At 41.0% G+C, this 16,787-nt stretch overlaps 1 protein-coding gene across 1 annotated transcript in view; it reads left to right on the forward strand.

Annotated features, from left to right (window-relative positions):
• The window catches only part of LAMB3 (laminin subunit beta 3), a gene marked incomplete at its 3' end in the record, with an annotated part of 70,467 nt that overhangs the window by 39,307 nt on the left and 14,373 nt on the right, over positions 1 to 16,787 (forward strand). Inside the window, exons 10-16 of the mRNA XM_083358133.1 lie at positions 167 to 355; positions 2,091 to 2,246; positions 4,965 to 5,161; positions 6,379 to 6,490; positions 8,018 to 8,390; positions 9,435 to 9,595; positions 16,558 to 16,766. Of these exons, the coding sequence (XP_083214259.1) occupies positions 167 to 355; positions 2,091 to 2,246; positions 4,965 to 5,161; positions 6,379 to 6,490; positions 8,018 to 8,390; positions 9,435 to 9,595; positions 16,558 to 16,766 (1,397 nt within the window). The remainder of the gene's footprint in view (positions 1 to 166; positions 356 to 2,090; positions 2,247 to 4,964; positions 5,162 to 6,378; positions 6,491 to 8,017; positions 8,391 to 9,434; positions 9,596 to 16,557; positions 16,767 to 16,787) is intronic.

Below are 16,787 nucleotides of genomic sequence, written 5' to 3' on the forward strand. Positions count from 1 at the left end.
AGTCCAAATCTAATAACCTGATACATAGATTTTCCACTGATAAGGGTTTTTTTTTGTACTTCTAAGATTGCTAAGGGATCAAAGTGCCATCTAGTGGTGAAACTGAAAAGTTAAGAACACCATTCTTTTTATTGAGCATCACATGTCACTTTCTTTTCTCTTTTAGGATGCAATTGTAATGGACATTCCCACAAATGTCATTTTGACCTAACTATATACCAAGCAAATGGGGGAAAGAATGGGGGTGTATGTGAAGATTGCCAGCACAACACAGCAGGGAGGAACTGTGAATTTTGCAAAATAAACTTTTTTCGTAACCGACGGTTTGATCTTGGCCATCCAGAGGTCTGTCTCCGTAAGTGGTGTTTAAGCCTTCTCTCAACTTCATGACATATTTTCCCAGAATCTGTTTTATTAAAACTTCAGAAAAACACGCTTTCTCTTTGTTTTAAAAGTTCTTATTTAATTTATTCAAAGCAAGCAAGCACAGGAAAGGCAAAAGAAGTAGAAATATAAAATTCCAGGAAGCTGTTGGCAAAGGGATTTTCTCTCTCTTTCAAGTAAACTCTGAAGGTTCCTGATGATACATTGAATTTCTGATGGGAACCCCAAGTTGCCTCTTTCTGAAGGCGGTTCTCAGATTTTCCTAGGAAATGAAGATGATTTGATCTGACTTAAGTCTGAAAAATAAATACACTCAAGATTCCTTGTACATATTCCTGTTCCTCTTTCTTTCACCTCTCTTCTTTAGAACCAATTTTAGGATAGTTTAATTATTGATGTATGTACATTGTATTGCTGTTTTATTTTTCACTTGTAGTATCCCACTTTGGTGGCTGCATTATAGAAAAATATTATTTTCCTTTTGCCCCAATTCAGCTCACTGCTCAAAAAAATAATAATTCTACTGCAAAACAAAACGAAGCATTCAAAAATACCCTGGCCTAATTTGAGAGATGTGGTACACCAATTACAATAAAGGAGAGAGGAAACCAAATTTAGTTACCTGCCACTGATTAACTTATGAATGCCATTTATTTATTCATATGCTTTTTTCACTCCAGCCAGTATGAGCCAGTTTTAAATCACTATCAGATCACTAGTGGCAGCTCTTAACAGTAACCAAGAAGAGACGCAGAATGAAGTGGAAACACAGCAGGCAGGCAGGGTGTGAATCATCAGTATTCCTGCTAATTTTGGCTAATTCTCCAAAAATGGTAAATGCGTAACAAAATGTCTTTTCTGTTGCCAGAAAAGTGGTTTTTTCCGGTGGGTCTAGATTTTCCTGTAGATCTAGATGAGCACAGGATCAGAATTCATTTTGCCATTGCCCACCTGCCTACTTTGCTTCCTTTATTAATTCTTTAGTAAGATTAGAAGATACATGATGGAGAACATTACTGCACACAGCAATGTTCTGCACACACCCCCACACCCCCACACAGAGCATTGCAGCATACTATAACATCACCAAGTCTTTATCACTGCTAAGTGAAGCATCTTTTATTCTATTTCACTGCCTTGGTGGAGCAGTGGGCTAATGCCTCCTTAAGTAACACCAGCTGCCTGCAATTATTGCAGGTTCGCATCCCACCAGGCTCAAGGTTGACTCAGCCTTCCATCCTTCCGAGGTAGGTAAAATGAGGACCCAGATTGTTGGGGGCAATTAAGCTGACTTTGTAATAATGCCGCTTGGGGTGTGTGTGAAAGCCCTAATAAGCAGGCATATACATAGAATGAAGGCTACTGCTAAGCTTGTAAGCCGCCCTGAGTCTTCGGAGAAGGGCGGGATATAAATGGAATTAAAATAAAAAAAAATAAAAATATTTCAGTTCATTGATGTCGAAGTTTTGGCCTGCCAAACGTGGACATTAGTCCTTGTCTCATACTAGACTTTTAAAAAAATACAAGAATATACAGTCATATTTACAGCTTAGAAGAGCAAGTAAAAGAAGTAAAGGGGGAAATAAAGAGAAATTAACAATATTTAATTCCCATATAAAATCCCAAATTGTTCTTTAGTTTGATGTTGTTTTGATGATAGGGCTGCAACTTTTAAAAAGTTACAGTTTTAACTTCTTTCTTTTCAGCTTGTGAGTGTGATCCAGATGGCACTGTTCCTGATTCTAGCTGTGACCGCATGAACGGTCACTGCGTCTGTAAGGAAAATGTGCAAGGAGATCGTTGTCATCTTTGCAAACCTGGCTTTACTCAGTTGACCAACTCTAACCCCCAAGGTTGCCGTGGTAGGTTGAAACCTGAAATAAATCAAGAGGATCTATTGCAATGTAAATGAATTGAACCATTTCCTGAAGTGAGCTATATTGGCATTAAAACACCATGACAAATCAATATACCCTCATTGTGACAAGATGCTGGCCTTATCCTCTGCATGTGATATAAGCAGTCTAATACTGATCTTTTGTGTACTACAAATCAACCAATATTATTTCCTTAAAATATACAATGTTTGGAGTAAGCTTTAAGACATCTAAATCTCTTCATTAGGAACAGAAGGAAAAGAAGTTTGCATGGTTCAAATTTTAAGATGTAGTACACTAGGTTATATCAGGAGATATGTAGGGTTTAGGTTATCCTATGAATTATTGAGAAAAGGAAATGGTTGAGTCTTCTATTTATTAATATTAAAATCTAGTGTCACCTGGATTTGTTTCCAGCATTAGATAAAACACATATACATTTCTTATAAAATGTTATGTATATTTATTTTAAAAAACAGTTCTTCATTGGGTAAAAATAGATCATTTTCATTTTTCTTTCCTATATTTTCAGTTATTTTTAGCTCATTGGCCAGTTTAGAAAGTTAAAATGTGTGACATTAGAAAATTAAGTTTTGCTTATGAGATTGTGCGTACTCCCTTAATGAGTTTGGAATTATATGATAAATATAGAATGTGCTATGGCTACTGAAGCCCAAGATCACTTTAGTACAAAAAAGGTGACCCCTTTTTTTCACATAGCCTGTCCCAGTGATTAATTTGGAACTTTACACTAAATCTATGTGTTTAATGAAAAGAAAAAAAAATGGGGGAAAAAGCCACAGGCAGTTGATATCGGTTAATAACTACAATTGTATCTTAGAAGGTTTTTTTTTACTTGAGGAGTTTTTTTACAGTTAGAACAATTAACCAGTGGAACAACCTGCCTCCAGAGGTGGTGAATGCTCCAACACTGGAGGTTTTTAAGAAGAGACTGGACAGCCATTTGCCTGAAATGGTAAAAGGTTTCCTGCCTGAGCAGGGGGTTGGACTAGATGACCTCCAAGGTCCCTTCCAACATTATTATTATTATTATTATTATTATTATTATTATTATTATTATTATTACTATTATTATTATTATTATTATTATTATTATTATTATTATTATTATTATTATCTGGAGGATGTCAGATCAACATCTCCAGTAGAGTCTGCCAATGCATAGAGTTGAATAGGCAGAAGGGGAGATGCCTTGCTCAGTTGTGGCCAATAGAAACTCCTTGATTGTAAATAATATCCCAAAGGTTCTTTTCAAATGGCAGCTGGATTTTCTTGGTTTTTTTCCTTGAAAACATTTAGCTTCTCATCCAAGAAGCTTCTTCAGTTTTGACTGAAGCTCCTTGGATTAGAAGCAAAATGTTTTCAAGGGAAAAAAACCAAGAAAGTCCAGTTGCCTTTTGAAAAGCACCTTTGGGACAGACATGACCTGTATGATTGAGAATTTCCATAGACTTTTGTAAATAATAGTTTGCAGCTTTCTATGCTATATAAACTCAGACAATTACAACTTATTTAATAAATAACTCATGAAGAAATGTGTGAATCAGGCCATAGCTTCACCATCTTAGATTTGTGATAGACATTAAATCTAGGCTCAAAGTGGTTTTTGTCTTTTAAAATTTCAAAATTGTCAATTCTACTTGCATTCATATGTGCAGATCCAGATGTTTTTTTGGCCAGGTCTCTATAGTGAAAACTTGGGTATGTGTTTTAAGATGAGCCTCAGCTTGCTAAACTAACGTCACTTCTTACATGTAAATTTTAGAACGACTCTAATTCAGCAGCGTCAATCTCTTGTGCAAATGTTTTGATCTGAACTGCGGTAGCCATATATGAGCAATAATGCCATCCTTCAGTTACTCCCCAAGAGATGGCAGTAACTGCAAAACAATAACATCAAATCCCAGCAATTTTTTCCTCCTAAAAGCCTGTCTTCCTTATTCATCTAAGGAAAAGGAAAAAAAACTCGAATTTACACCATGTTTCAGTTTTAATAAGTAACTGGTTAGTAGAGCATGCACACAAACATCCTTCCTGCTCTCAGTTTGAAACTATACTCCAAAATTTATAATTCCTGGACTGGAGATTTCAGTATTTGTGTTTCATAATGGTCGGTTTCAGTCTGCAGTGCAGATTGAAACTCTAGAAGTAGATGTAAATATCCTGGTTAGTTTCTTCTGCTCAACTCCATATTTTATAGGAAGGCTAAAGTAAGAAATAGTGTAACTGGGGAAATGGGGTCCCTGGATTTAATGTTCCATATTTATTTCCCAGAAGAACTAAACAGCGTTTCATTCCTCCATGAAACTGTTCTAAATCCCTTTCCAAAAGTCATCTAAACTCCTAGTAAGAACTACGGTGTGGCAATGAATTTTACAAATTCAGTGCTTGGAGCAAGAGGGGTAGGCAACCTTGGCTCTTTTATGACTTGTGGACTTCAATTCCCAGAATTCCTGAGCCAACTATGCTGGGAGTTGAAGTCCTCGAGTCATAAAAGAGCCAAGGTTGCCTACCCCTGAGGCAGCCTGAAAAACTGGCTCTTTTGTCACCTTTGACTAGTGTTCTCTAGAATTGTGTCTCTTCAGTCTGATACTGTTTTGTGTTACAAAAAGCCTCGATACTTCCTCCTCTTCCTTCCAGCAGTTCTGACAAGGCGACGGCTGGCTCTGTTTTGTTTTTCAGAGTGTGCCTGCAACATCCTGGGCAGTCGCAGAAATATGCCCTGTGATGATGAAACGGGACGCTGTTTCTGCCTTCCTAATGTGGTGGGTGAGAAGTGTGATGAGTGTGCTGTGAATCACTGGAAAATTGCAAGCGGGGAGGGCTGCTGGCCTTGCAACTGCCACCCTCAGAATTCACTCAGCCTTCAGTGCAACCAGGTATCAACTGCAAAGAAAAAAAAGAGAGCAACTGCTTTCAATTTGTGAGAGTGGGAAGGCAGAGGGAAACATGAAGCCATCGCAATTCCCGGCTCCATAAGCTGGGCTCTCTGTTGCTGAGAGGAAGAAACTTTTGTTCTTCTGCTGCAGAAGCTTTTAGATGAGGCTGAATCTTCCAGTCTCCTCCGTGTAAAATTGACAGGAAGAAATTGTTAAAGGAGCGCTCCCGTGAGGTTTTTCCATGCCATCTCCCATTCTTTTTCCTTTAGCACAGACATTCTGTTGAGGGGTGGAAGATAGGAGAGCTGCCCAGCTAGAAGCCTGGCATCTAAAAACATCATAGTTTATACGCTCGGGGAAATTAAGGGGCAATGCTTTTTTAAGACTTTTATTGTTTAAGAGAGGGCAATGGAATGTCTAACATAAAGAAAGGAGGAAGATATTACATGGAAGAGTGGGGAAATATGAGAAAGAGCCAAAGAATGCTAGATATATTGTAAGCAGATCTGGAGAATTGCTTTGACAGACTTTCAAGATTCTGTTACGTTGCCTTATGAGAATAAAGACCATTCCAGAATTCAAAGTGATTCTTATTTCCTGAGTCTGCCAGCCTCAGAGGCTTGATAGTTTCCTAGAGCATTCAAGCAAAACTGCTTCTGCTCCCCTTCCCCCCCCTTGAGAACAAACATGGAAGAACTGCTGGTGCCATCTGCAGCTCTGTACCTCAGATGGCAGCTTTGACTTAGATTATGTTACCAAACTTCCTAGCTGGAAAAAAATGTGTCTAAATAGGCTTTGTACAAAGCACATGGAACCTGGGAGTCATTTAAAGCTTAGGAGCTATTTAACATTTAAACTGCTTCTACTGCTTTTCTAGTGTAGTGGAATTGTAACTCTTAGGATTCCGGCTAATTCTTAAAGCAGCAATCCTACTTCCATATCCGGTTGAGAAAATCTGGGTTAATCTGAAAGACATAGATCGTGGTGATGGCTGAACTTCAAAACCAAGCAAGGATTCAGGTGCAAATGCCTCTTGTTCCAAATCCAACAGTAGGCTTGGAATAAGACTTTACCCCCCAGAAGACCCTACTTTCTTCTGTAGCACAGCTTGAGCTTTACCCTCCAAGCTCCCTGTGGCATGTTCTGTTCTCCAGATTATTGGGCAAAGCTTTGTGTTGGTGTCTTTTCCACAGTAACCTTTCTGTTTTTCTTTGTAGTTTACAGGGCAATGTCCATGCAGGGAAGGCTATGGTGGACTGACATGCTCTACTCTTGAAGTCCAGGAATGTCCACACCACACATTTGGAAATGTTAGGACTGGATGTAGAGGTATGGAAAGTTGGACATATATGCTTGGAAACATCTGCGTTGTTCATTGCCAACTATCTGTCCTCCTCATCAGCATTGTTTCTGATGACATGTTTCTTCTCTAATTCCTAACAGAGATTTGTAACCATTTTCTTTCCTTTTGACTTCCTCCTACTTGTTTAGCCTATTTCATTATTTTCTTAGTATTCCATAGATGGAAATTTAGCAAACATTCAATAATTAATTATCTGTTCTAGTTTAGCTGTGAAATGAGAAAACACCCTTAAAAAACATCATAGGGGAATGTTATTACATATTTTTATCCAGTCAGTCATGTTTCTTTAAACTGTAGGCTGCCCAGAGGGTTTTCTTTTTGAAGTTGGTCAACCTTGAAAACCAATACATACATACATACATACATACATACATACATACATACATACATACATACGTGCAAACCCCCAAGTAGGGTTTTTGCCTTCTGCTTCCTTTCTGTTTAGAAGGATTTCCTTCTCTGTGATGTTAATCTAACACTTAGAAATGTGGATACATTACATATCTTACAGATAATACATTTTAGCCTATAGTCCCTTTTTCTGCATAATCCCTATTTTTGTAATAGACAATATAATACTTATAGGTATGAAGTGTGCCTGTAGTTATTTCCTTTATTGCAGGGGTGTCAAGCTCGCAATATCATGTGATGTGTTGCGATGTGTTGTGACTTTTTTTCCCATTGCCAGCAATGGGGTGGGCATGGTTTCACTATGATGCATCTGGCCCACAGGCCGGCAATTTGACACTCCTGCTTTATTGGGTTCTAGTTTTCTATCCCACCTTAATTTCTTACATCTTTAATTAAAGTAATGTAATACTGTAAATAAGTGTATTATATGATACTTCCCTCCAGTGTCATTTTAATTTCTAGTAATGTTTCTTGCTTCACATGGGCCCCCTAGCCATTCTGAGGGGGGAGGGAAATGAGGGTTCAGTTTAAACATTTTGCACAGTGTTCAAAAAGTACTCTTTGCAAAAAATGAAAATAAAAAAATGAGCCATGTTGGATCTGCAGGGTTGGTAGATATATCCCAGTAAAGTAGACTAGAAACCGATTAGAATTCTATTTTATTAAGATATGCTATAGCAACAAAATCTGGCAAGTGATTGTGGTCTTCCTTCCCTCCCTCATATATCCTAGGGAGTTAGGAAGGAATAACCTGAGTCTCTTCTCAACAATATTTCTCTTTCCAAAGCTTAAAGAATGCTTCCCCCCACTTTTGTTTATGTTTCTGAATATTTGCTTGGCTGAATATTTCCATGGCTCTCTAAGATAATAACATCATCACTTTGCCTCCTGTTTGCCTCCTGACAAAAGTATGTTTTTGTGACTAGCTCGCTCTCAGGTTGCTTCCACAAAATGCTTTCAGATATTAAATGACCTGGCCAGCCTAGATGGTGATGATGATCATGATGATGAATCTACTGAAGGTTGAAGGCAGTATAGGAGTACAAACCTCTAAGTGTTGTTGGTTTTTTTGCTCTTTATAGCTTGTGACTGCAATTTCCAAGGCACAGAGGTAATGGGCTGTAACAAAATGACTGGCAGCTGCCTTTGCCGCTCTGGGTTCACAGGACCCCAGTGTAATCAGTGCCAACGGGGCTACTGTGGCAGCTATCACCACTGTGAGGCATGCCATCCTTGTTTCCAAGCCTATGATGATGACATTCAAAGGTTTGGCTTACGTCAGGTCGCCTTGAAAAATTCAACACAGCACTTGCAAATAGGGACAATAACCTCTGGCTTCAATAGCCGCCTTTTAGAAGTGGAAAGAAAAAATCAGCACATTCAACAGATGTTGGACAATCCCCTTATTACTGAGCAGGAACTGGAACAGGTGGCCAATACCATTGCTACAATAAGGTAAGCTTGCTTTTTCTTTACATTTACCAGCAACAAAGGAGTGCCCCCCCCTCCCAAATATACAGAAAATAATTTTTCAACATTTGGTTGCTAAAAGGAGTTTACTTGACTTCATTCAAACTCAGATCCACAAGCACTGTCTATGTTATGATTAGGGAAATTGTGTTGTGGTCCTCAGATGAAAAATGAAAATACAAATCACATACACTCATTTGTTTCAGAGTTTATGAACTATAAAACACTTTGCTTATAAATGAGCTTCCTAAGTCTCTCTCTAAATGAGCCTAAGTCTGAACAAAATGCTTCTTTATTTTCTGTCAACTTCAGCCTTTGTCTATTTACATGGAAAAGCTTTTGAACAGCAGTTTTGTTATTTCTTATGTTTTCATCTTTCCCCAGTTTTAATACAAGAAAGATATGTTCTATCTAATCTGGCAGAACAATCAAGAATTCCAAGAATGTGTAATAGGTCCCTCCTCATGTTGCTTAGCAACTGCCTTTGGCATTAGAGATAATATATGACTATTATGACTGATAAACAATGATAGTCATATCCTTTCTGGATTTATCTACTCCTGCTACCTGAATTGATATCTCTTACTCTAGCTTGTGGGAATGAGTTTCAGCTACAGATTCTATGACAAAATGATTCTTTTTATTTGTCCCTGTTATTCTAGGCCAAGCATGTCAAACTTGCGACGTCATGTGATGTCGCGCGATGTATCGTGACTTTTTTGCCATTGCCGGCAATGGGGTGGGCGCAGTTTCAGAGTGACGCATCTGGCCTGTGGGCCAGCAGTTTGACATGCCTGTTCTAGGCTATCAGAGTAGTATATTCACTCCACCTTCCCTTAAGCCCCCAGAGCAGAGGGATAAAGATGTTACATGATATCCTGTCCTCATAAATGGTATTTTACATGACTTTCAGAAAGATAGTGCTGTCTTTGCTGTGATAAGATTGTCCTAATATTTGCAATCAGAAGGGAAAGGTACTAATACAGAAAAATGTGTATATAAATATTATATATCTTTTATTAATTCCAGGCAGACCATTGAAGATTTAAGTTCTGAAATACTTTTTGAGGATGAAGTTTCTTCCCTGTCCATAGAAATGAATGCTCTTGATAAAAGCTTGCATCTAATCACTGAACAATATCAAAATAAGAAGGCCCAGTTTGAAGCCAGCCGCAGCATAGATCTCTCAGGTATAACCCTCAAGTTTCAACTGCCAGTGACTTAGCTATCTTGTTAGCTATCTTTCCTATTGCAAATGCAGAGGACATCTAGTTAAGAATGTCTCCCTTCAGATTGTTGTTGGCTTGCCAGAAAGAGTGTGAGAAGTCTCAGAAATTAGTATTCCAGTATTAAAATATCACAAGTTACCTGTTTTTTTTCTGCAGTGAAAGTAAATCTCAACAATTAAAGGCCTAAGAATTAATAACTTACAGCTAAAAAAAGCTAAACCTTTTATTGCCTACCTGTGAACTGGTTAAAGAAGGAAGATGCAGAATTTCCCTAGTCTGGAAGCACAATGGCAATAGAAGGCAGCAACTAGTAATGGTAGGCAATAGGAAATTCCAGCCACAATTCACAGCTGTCAATTGAAGTGGAGGCATTTATCTATCATAATATAAAGCACAAGTGAACTTCACAGCATCACTTAACCCAGCATAAGTTGAAGAAACTACTTTTGATGCATTGAAATCAATGACATATGGAGGTTGCCTTCCCAGTAAGCTGGTGGTGGGTAGACAACAATATTGTGTTTCCCTGCCCTCAAGAAACATATAGTAGTGGATACTTATGCTATGTTAATTGTGCCATCTTCACTTTTTTTGAAAACTGCTGGCTAGACCCTAGAATACTTTAAAGAAAACTAACGTATGAAACAGCATAGTTTGCTTATCCCCTTCCACTCCCTGTAATCTGAAAGTCAGAATCCTGCTGGCTTAAATGCACATTTGAATTCACTTATGACATGACAGAAGCTCAGAGGTGCCTTTAGGATCACACATGAACACACTGTATGATACTAGGGAAGTAGAAATAATTCATTTGAATTCTATATGCCTTGTTGCTATGGTTTTCCCTGCAGTGTTTGTGGGATGAGAAAAACAGTGCTATCATACATGCCTTTTTATGGATATTCTGATATTGTGACTCAACAGCGATAGAAAAACTTTATTATAAAGAAAATTTATTTTGAGTTTTTGTTTCTACTACTGTTGTTTCTGCTCAGCAGTCTTAAGCTGCTTGACACATGTTCATAAACAACCAGCAATGAATCTGGCTTAAGGAATCGTTTTCTAGATATCAGGCCCTTTCCACTCTGGGCTGAGTTTATCACAACTTAATATTTACTCTGTAGTTGGTAGGAAGATGCACAACTGGTGTCCTAGCAGTTATAGAGCACTATTCATTTTCAAACTGATAAAAAGGTAGTGCATTCTTTCTTTCTTTTTTACTGATCCACCAGTGGATGCATCACATAGGAAGGGCTTAAATGTGAATGGGATTGATACATAAGGTTTATCCATGCAAACTACATGTCTTCAAAGAGCCAGTCATGGAAAGGAAAGCAGTTGGAGCTTGTTTTCTTAGCATAGATGGAAGGGATAAAGAGTGTTGTGTATGTAAATAGTTATTAACAAGGCAAGTAAGTGATTGCAAACACATTGCAGCTTAGCAAGGTTCAGAGCGGGAAATTAAGGTGCAATCATTGGACGCCACAACCTAGGAGCGGGAAAAGAGACTCCACTGATTGGTTACAGTTCAAACGCTTTCTCTATAAAAGGGTTGCAACATTTGACAGTTGACAGTTGACTTTGTGTATTCAATAAACTCGTTCATTGTTAAATCACTCTGAGTCCTCGTCAATCAGAACCAAACAATTGGCGACGAGGGTGGGATTGACAGAAGACCAGAGAATCGGCGAATTGTTGCGCAAAGGCGGCAAATTCGAAAACGAGTCACAGTCAACCGGCGGCCGCGGTGAAATAAAAAAATTCTCCGAATGGCGCAGATAGGGTCTTTGAAGGAATTCGACCCAAACTTCCCCGAGGATTGGGAAGAATACATCGGTCAAGTGGAAGGGTTCCTGTTAGTGAACGGAATCACAGACGACCGTAAAAAAGCGGCAGCCTTACTAACGATTTGTGGCACACCGGTTTACCGAATCGCTGTCGGACTGTGTCAACCGCAACCGGTCTCAAGCGTGCCCTACGCTGACCTCCTAGCCAAACTTAAGGTCCACTTTACTCCCAGGAGATCCGAGCTCTTCTGGCGGCGCATCTTTGAGAAGAGGAACCAGAGACCGGGAGAGTCCATACAAAAGTTTGTCGCTGCCGTCAGGGAAGCCGCAGTACGATGTAAATACGATAATTTAGAAATTAGAATTCGGGACCGAGTAGTACTGGGCTTACGAGATGAGCAGCTACAAAACAGAATAATCGCCAAACCCACCGGCGATTTACAGGAGGTGATTGACGAACTTCTAACTTACGAGTCAACCGGGTATCGCGACCCCCCCCGCAGTAGCATGGCAGCAGCGCCCAAGATCAACCAAGAGGGCTATGTGGACTGCGGGGAGGTGGACCAGCAGTGGGAGGAAGAGATCGCCGAAGTCTCCAGGCGGTTTGGAAAGTTGGCACCAAGACAACCCAGAAGCGAGGGGCCCGAATCTGGCCGCCGTCAACAACCCGCAACTCCGCATAGACAACCGACCGGGGCACAACGACCGTGGCGGGACACCGCATCCAGACCGCGCGACAACGATAGCCAGAGCCGATGTGGCAGCTGCGGCGGCAACCATCCCCGTGCCTCCTGCCGATTCCGTACCGCCAAGTGCAGGGCATGTGGCAAGACCGGCCACATCCAGGCCATCTGCAGAAACCGCGCTCGCGACAACCGTCTGAACGAAGTCGATGTGTGGTCTGAGGGTAAGGTAACCCCTAATGCTAGTGGCAAGGAGACCCCAAAAACCCGGGTTAAATTTCCAAATTTAGGGGAGGTGGCGCGAATCAATCGGAGAAGGCTGGGAAATGGTCACAATTTCCCGGACGGAAAATTAAAAATCACAGTCCTTCTGCAAGGGGTCCCTTGCAGAATGGAAATTGACTCAGGGGCTTCAGTGTCGATAATTTCCACTGAAACCCTTGAGAGAATTGAACAAATAAGTGGGAAAAGAATTCCACTTAGTCTAACAAATATTCAATTAACGGACTTTCAAAAAAGTCCAATAAAAATAAAAGGAAAGACCAGCCTTAGTGTAAAATTTAAGGGGTTTAAGGGGGTCTTAGAACTAATAGTTACAGAGGGAAACAGGACTAGCTTAATCGGACTTAATTGGTTCCCGGCCCTGGGAATTTGGATCGGGGGAATAAATTCAGTGATTAAAAATAAGACCCTCGAATCCGTCTGCAATGAATTTGCAGACGTATTCGACGGATCTCTGGGCAAGTATAAGGGGCCCCCCATTAACTTCAACCTAGACCCCTCAGTAAAACCAATCAGGCTTAAGGCCCGAAGGGTACCTTTTGCCTTAAAGGAAAAAATCGAGGCCGAGCTCGACCGGCTTGTAGGCCAAGGAGTATTAGAACCTGTTGAGGGCGGTTTGTGGGAAACGCCGATTGTCACACCCCTCAAACCCAACGGGGATGTGAGAATCTGCGCTGACTACAAAGCCACCCTCAACATTGGAATGAAAAAGCATGTTTACCCGGTCCCGACGGTGAAGCAGGTCCTCGCCACGATCCAGGACGCCGCCATTTTCGCCAAGTTAGACTTGGCGCATGCGTACTTACAGTTGACTGTTTCTAAAGAGGCTGCAGAGGCACAGACGATCGTTACCCACAAGGGGGCGTTCCGAGTCCACAGACTGCAATTTGGAATTGCAGCAGCTCCAGGCATCTTCCAAGAAGTGATGGAGAGGACCTTAAAGGGCATACCTGGAGTATGCCCTTACTTTGATGATGTCCTAATAGCTGGAAAGGATGAAGGAATGTTAGTAGAGCGGCTGGAACAGGTACTGGGTAGATTTAGGAAGGCTGGATTGAAACTAAAGAAGGAAAAATGTAGTATAGGGGTTAAATCCACTGATTTTTTGGGGTTCAGGATTGACAAAAGTGGAGTCCACCCGACCCCTGAAAAAATTAAAGCAATCAAAGGGGCCCCAGAACCAAGGAACAAGGCAGAACTACAGGCCTTCCTTGGCTTGGTAAATTTTTACCACACGTTTGTGCCGCACAAGGCTGCCATTGCAGAACCCTTACACAGACTCTTAGATAAGAAGACCCCTTGGCAATGGCAGAACAAGCACAAAGTGAGTTTCCAAACTCTAAAAGACATCCTTTCCAGTAATTCAACCGTGACCCACTTTATAGAAGACAAACCAATCTACCTGGCGTGCGATGCTTCGCCATATGGCGTAGGGGCTGTGATCAGCCACTTAGACAACCAGGGAATACAAAGACCCATTGCATACTACTCCCGCACACTAACCAAGGCAGAGCGGAACTATGCGCAAATAGACAGGGAGGCATTAGCTATTGTGGCAAGAGTTAAGAAGTTCCACGACTACCTGTATGGTAGGAACTTTACTATACTGACAGACCACAAACCCTTGCTGGGACTGTTTACCACAGATAAACAGACTCCTCAGATTATGTCACCCAGGATGCTGAGGTGGTCCATTTTCCTCTCAGCATACTCTTTTTCCCTCCAATACAGACCAGGTAAGGACATGGGTCATGCAGACGCTCTTAGCAGATTGCCCCTAAGCACAACAGAGGAGGACCCTGCCCCAGTGGGACAAATAATGTCCCTACAGGACATTCCTGATTTGCCATTAACTGCAAAAGACATTGCTGAGGCAACCAATAAGGACCTCACCTTAAGGAGAGTAATGGCCTGGGTCATGGGTGGTTGGCCTAACGCCAAACCGGACGAAATATACAGTCCATATTTCAGAAGGAAAGATGAACTGTCAGTTCATTTGGGATGCTTACTCTGGGGAACTCGTGTAGTTATTCCAGGAATCCACAAATCAGCTATTCTACTAGAATTGCATGAGGGACATCCTGGAATAGTAAGGATGAAGGCGTTGGCTAGGAGTCACTTGTGGTGGCCAGGACTGGACAACGACATTGAGGAATGCGTTGCCAATTGCCATTTGTGCCAGCGTTCCAGGCCTGAACAACATCATATCCGCACACTTAAATGGGAACAAGCTAGGAATCCGTGGTCCAGGATTCATATTGACTTTGCTGGACCCTTCCAAGGGTTAACGTTCCTAGTAGTGGTTGACAGCTACTCTAGATGGCTAGAGGTAGTACCGGTCAGTTCAGTAACTGCGGGCAGAACAATACAGGCATTAAGGGGCCTCTTTGCCACTCACGGGTTGCCGGATTTAATTGTGTCTGATAATGGGCCACAATTCACATCTATTGAATTTCAGGATTTCCTCAAGGCCAACTCGATTAAGCACAAGACTTCAGCACCCTTCCACCCCTCCACCAACGGATTGGCTGAAAGAAATGTGAGGACCACAAAGGACGCTTTAAAAAGAATTATTCGAGGCGACTGGCATCAGAGACTGGCAGAGTTCTTGTTGGCTCAGCACACGACCCCATGTTCTGCTACAGGGAAAAGTCCAGCTGAAATGAGGTGGGGCAGGAGACTATCCACCAAGTTGGACAGATTGCACCCTGACAGACTGCAAACAAACATTGAATTGGACATTCCTAACAGGACATTTAAAGTGGGGGATTTGATCTGGGCCAGAAACTATGCCCAAGGGGACAAATGGATTCCAGGGGTGGTGACTGAAATCTTAGGGCCCCTGTCGTACACTATTGAGGGGGAAGGGAACAGGATCTGTAAAAGACACATAGACCAGCTGAGGAAAAGATCTAGTGGTTGTGTGCCAGTTGAGGGGGACCAAAGCATAGTAGGGGGAAACAGTACAGATAACAACAGGCCAGGGAGCGGCATAGAGGATGGGCAAAACGACTCATCCCCTCTTACCCAACAACAACATTTCAGTCAAATTGAATGGGAAATACCCCTGCGAAGTAGGCCAGTGACCACTGAATTACAAACTCAAACTAATACACAAAACAGCACATCTGAAGCCAGTAACCCAGAGCCCGGGCTCAGCAGTGACAAGCAGCCAAGCAGTCAACCAGGAAGAGGGGTCCCTAGCAGCCAAAGTAACAGATACCCTGCTAGAATACATAGGCCACCAAAATACCTAAAGGATTTTGTAAAGAAATAACATCAACTGGGGGGTAAGGGGTGTTGTGTATGTAAATAGTTATTAACAAGGCAAGTAAGTGATTGCAAACACATTGCAGCTTAGCAAGGTTCAGAGCGGGAAATTAAGGTGCAATCATTGGACGCCACAACCTAGGAGCGGGAAAAGAGACTCCACTGATTGGTTACAGTTCAAACGCTTTCTCTATAAAAGGGTTGCAACATTTGACAGTTGACAGTTGACTTTGTGTATTCAATAAACTCGTTCATTGTTAAATCACTCTGAGTCCTCGTCAATCAGAACCAAACAAAGAGGAAGGGGGATTTACCAATCAGGAAGAACTTTGTTCTTGTAAAGCATTTCAGTTTTCCGGAGATTTTACCCTTCAGAAGTTGTTGAATGAATACTTTTACAGTTATCTTGTCTTACATTTTAGAAGAGGAAAAAACAATCCTAAATTCAGAAGGCTAATTCCTGTTAAATCTCTCTCTCTAGTTTATGGGAGAAGTATTTGCTTGGCTATCATGTGAGGGACAAGCCCTTGTTTTCATCTAGGTAATCAATATTTCAAAGTTTGTATAGTTCTGTTCTAAAAAGGACTTGGGGCTGTGCTTCTGTTTCTGTTTCTTTTTGTGAAGACTGCTAACATTTTCTTTGGCTTGGAGAAGATATAATGAAGAAAATATCCTCTTGGATTTTTATAGCTCTGCTGTTGAAAAGATGGGTGGTAATTCTTCTTTAGAATACTTGTCAAGAGCAAGATTATTCAATTAGGTAACTGGTCAATTCAGGTGTATGAAGCTGTTTGCTTCCTTTATTCTGTAATGTGACTTTTAATAGTAAAATTCCGTACTCAAAGGTTTGAAGAAAAAAATTAACTATCAATTCACACTACATTCCTCTTTATTCCCACAGGGGCATTCAAGACTATCAGTTCTGCACATCTCACATCCTCCAATGCTAGTATACGCATAGCTGGTTCTTCTGGACTGCTTGCTCAGTCTCTGGAAAACAGGAGAAATGCTGAGGGGCTTGAAAGTGGTCTTATAGACCCTGATTCAGGATTTGAAGTACTGCAGAATAAAATGGCTGTCACACCCAACTTGACTCCAGTAATTAATAAGGTAAAACTATTGCTCTAGAGC

The sequence above is a fragment of the Vipera ursinii genome (assembly GCF_947247035.1).
Source record: "Vipera ursinii genome assembly, chromosome: 3".
NCBI lineage: Eukaryota > Metazoa > Chordata > Lepidosauria > Squamata > Viperidae > Vipera > Vipera ursinii.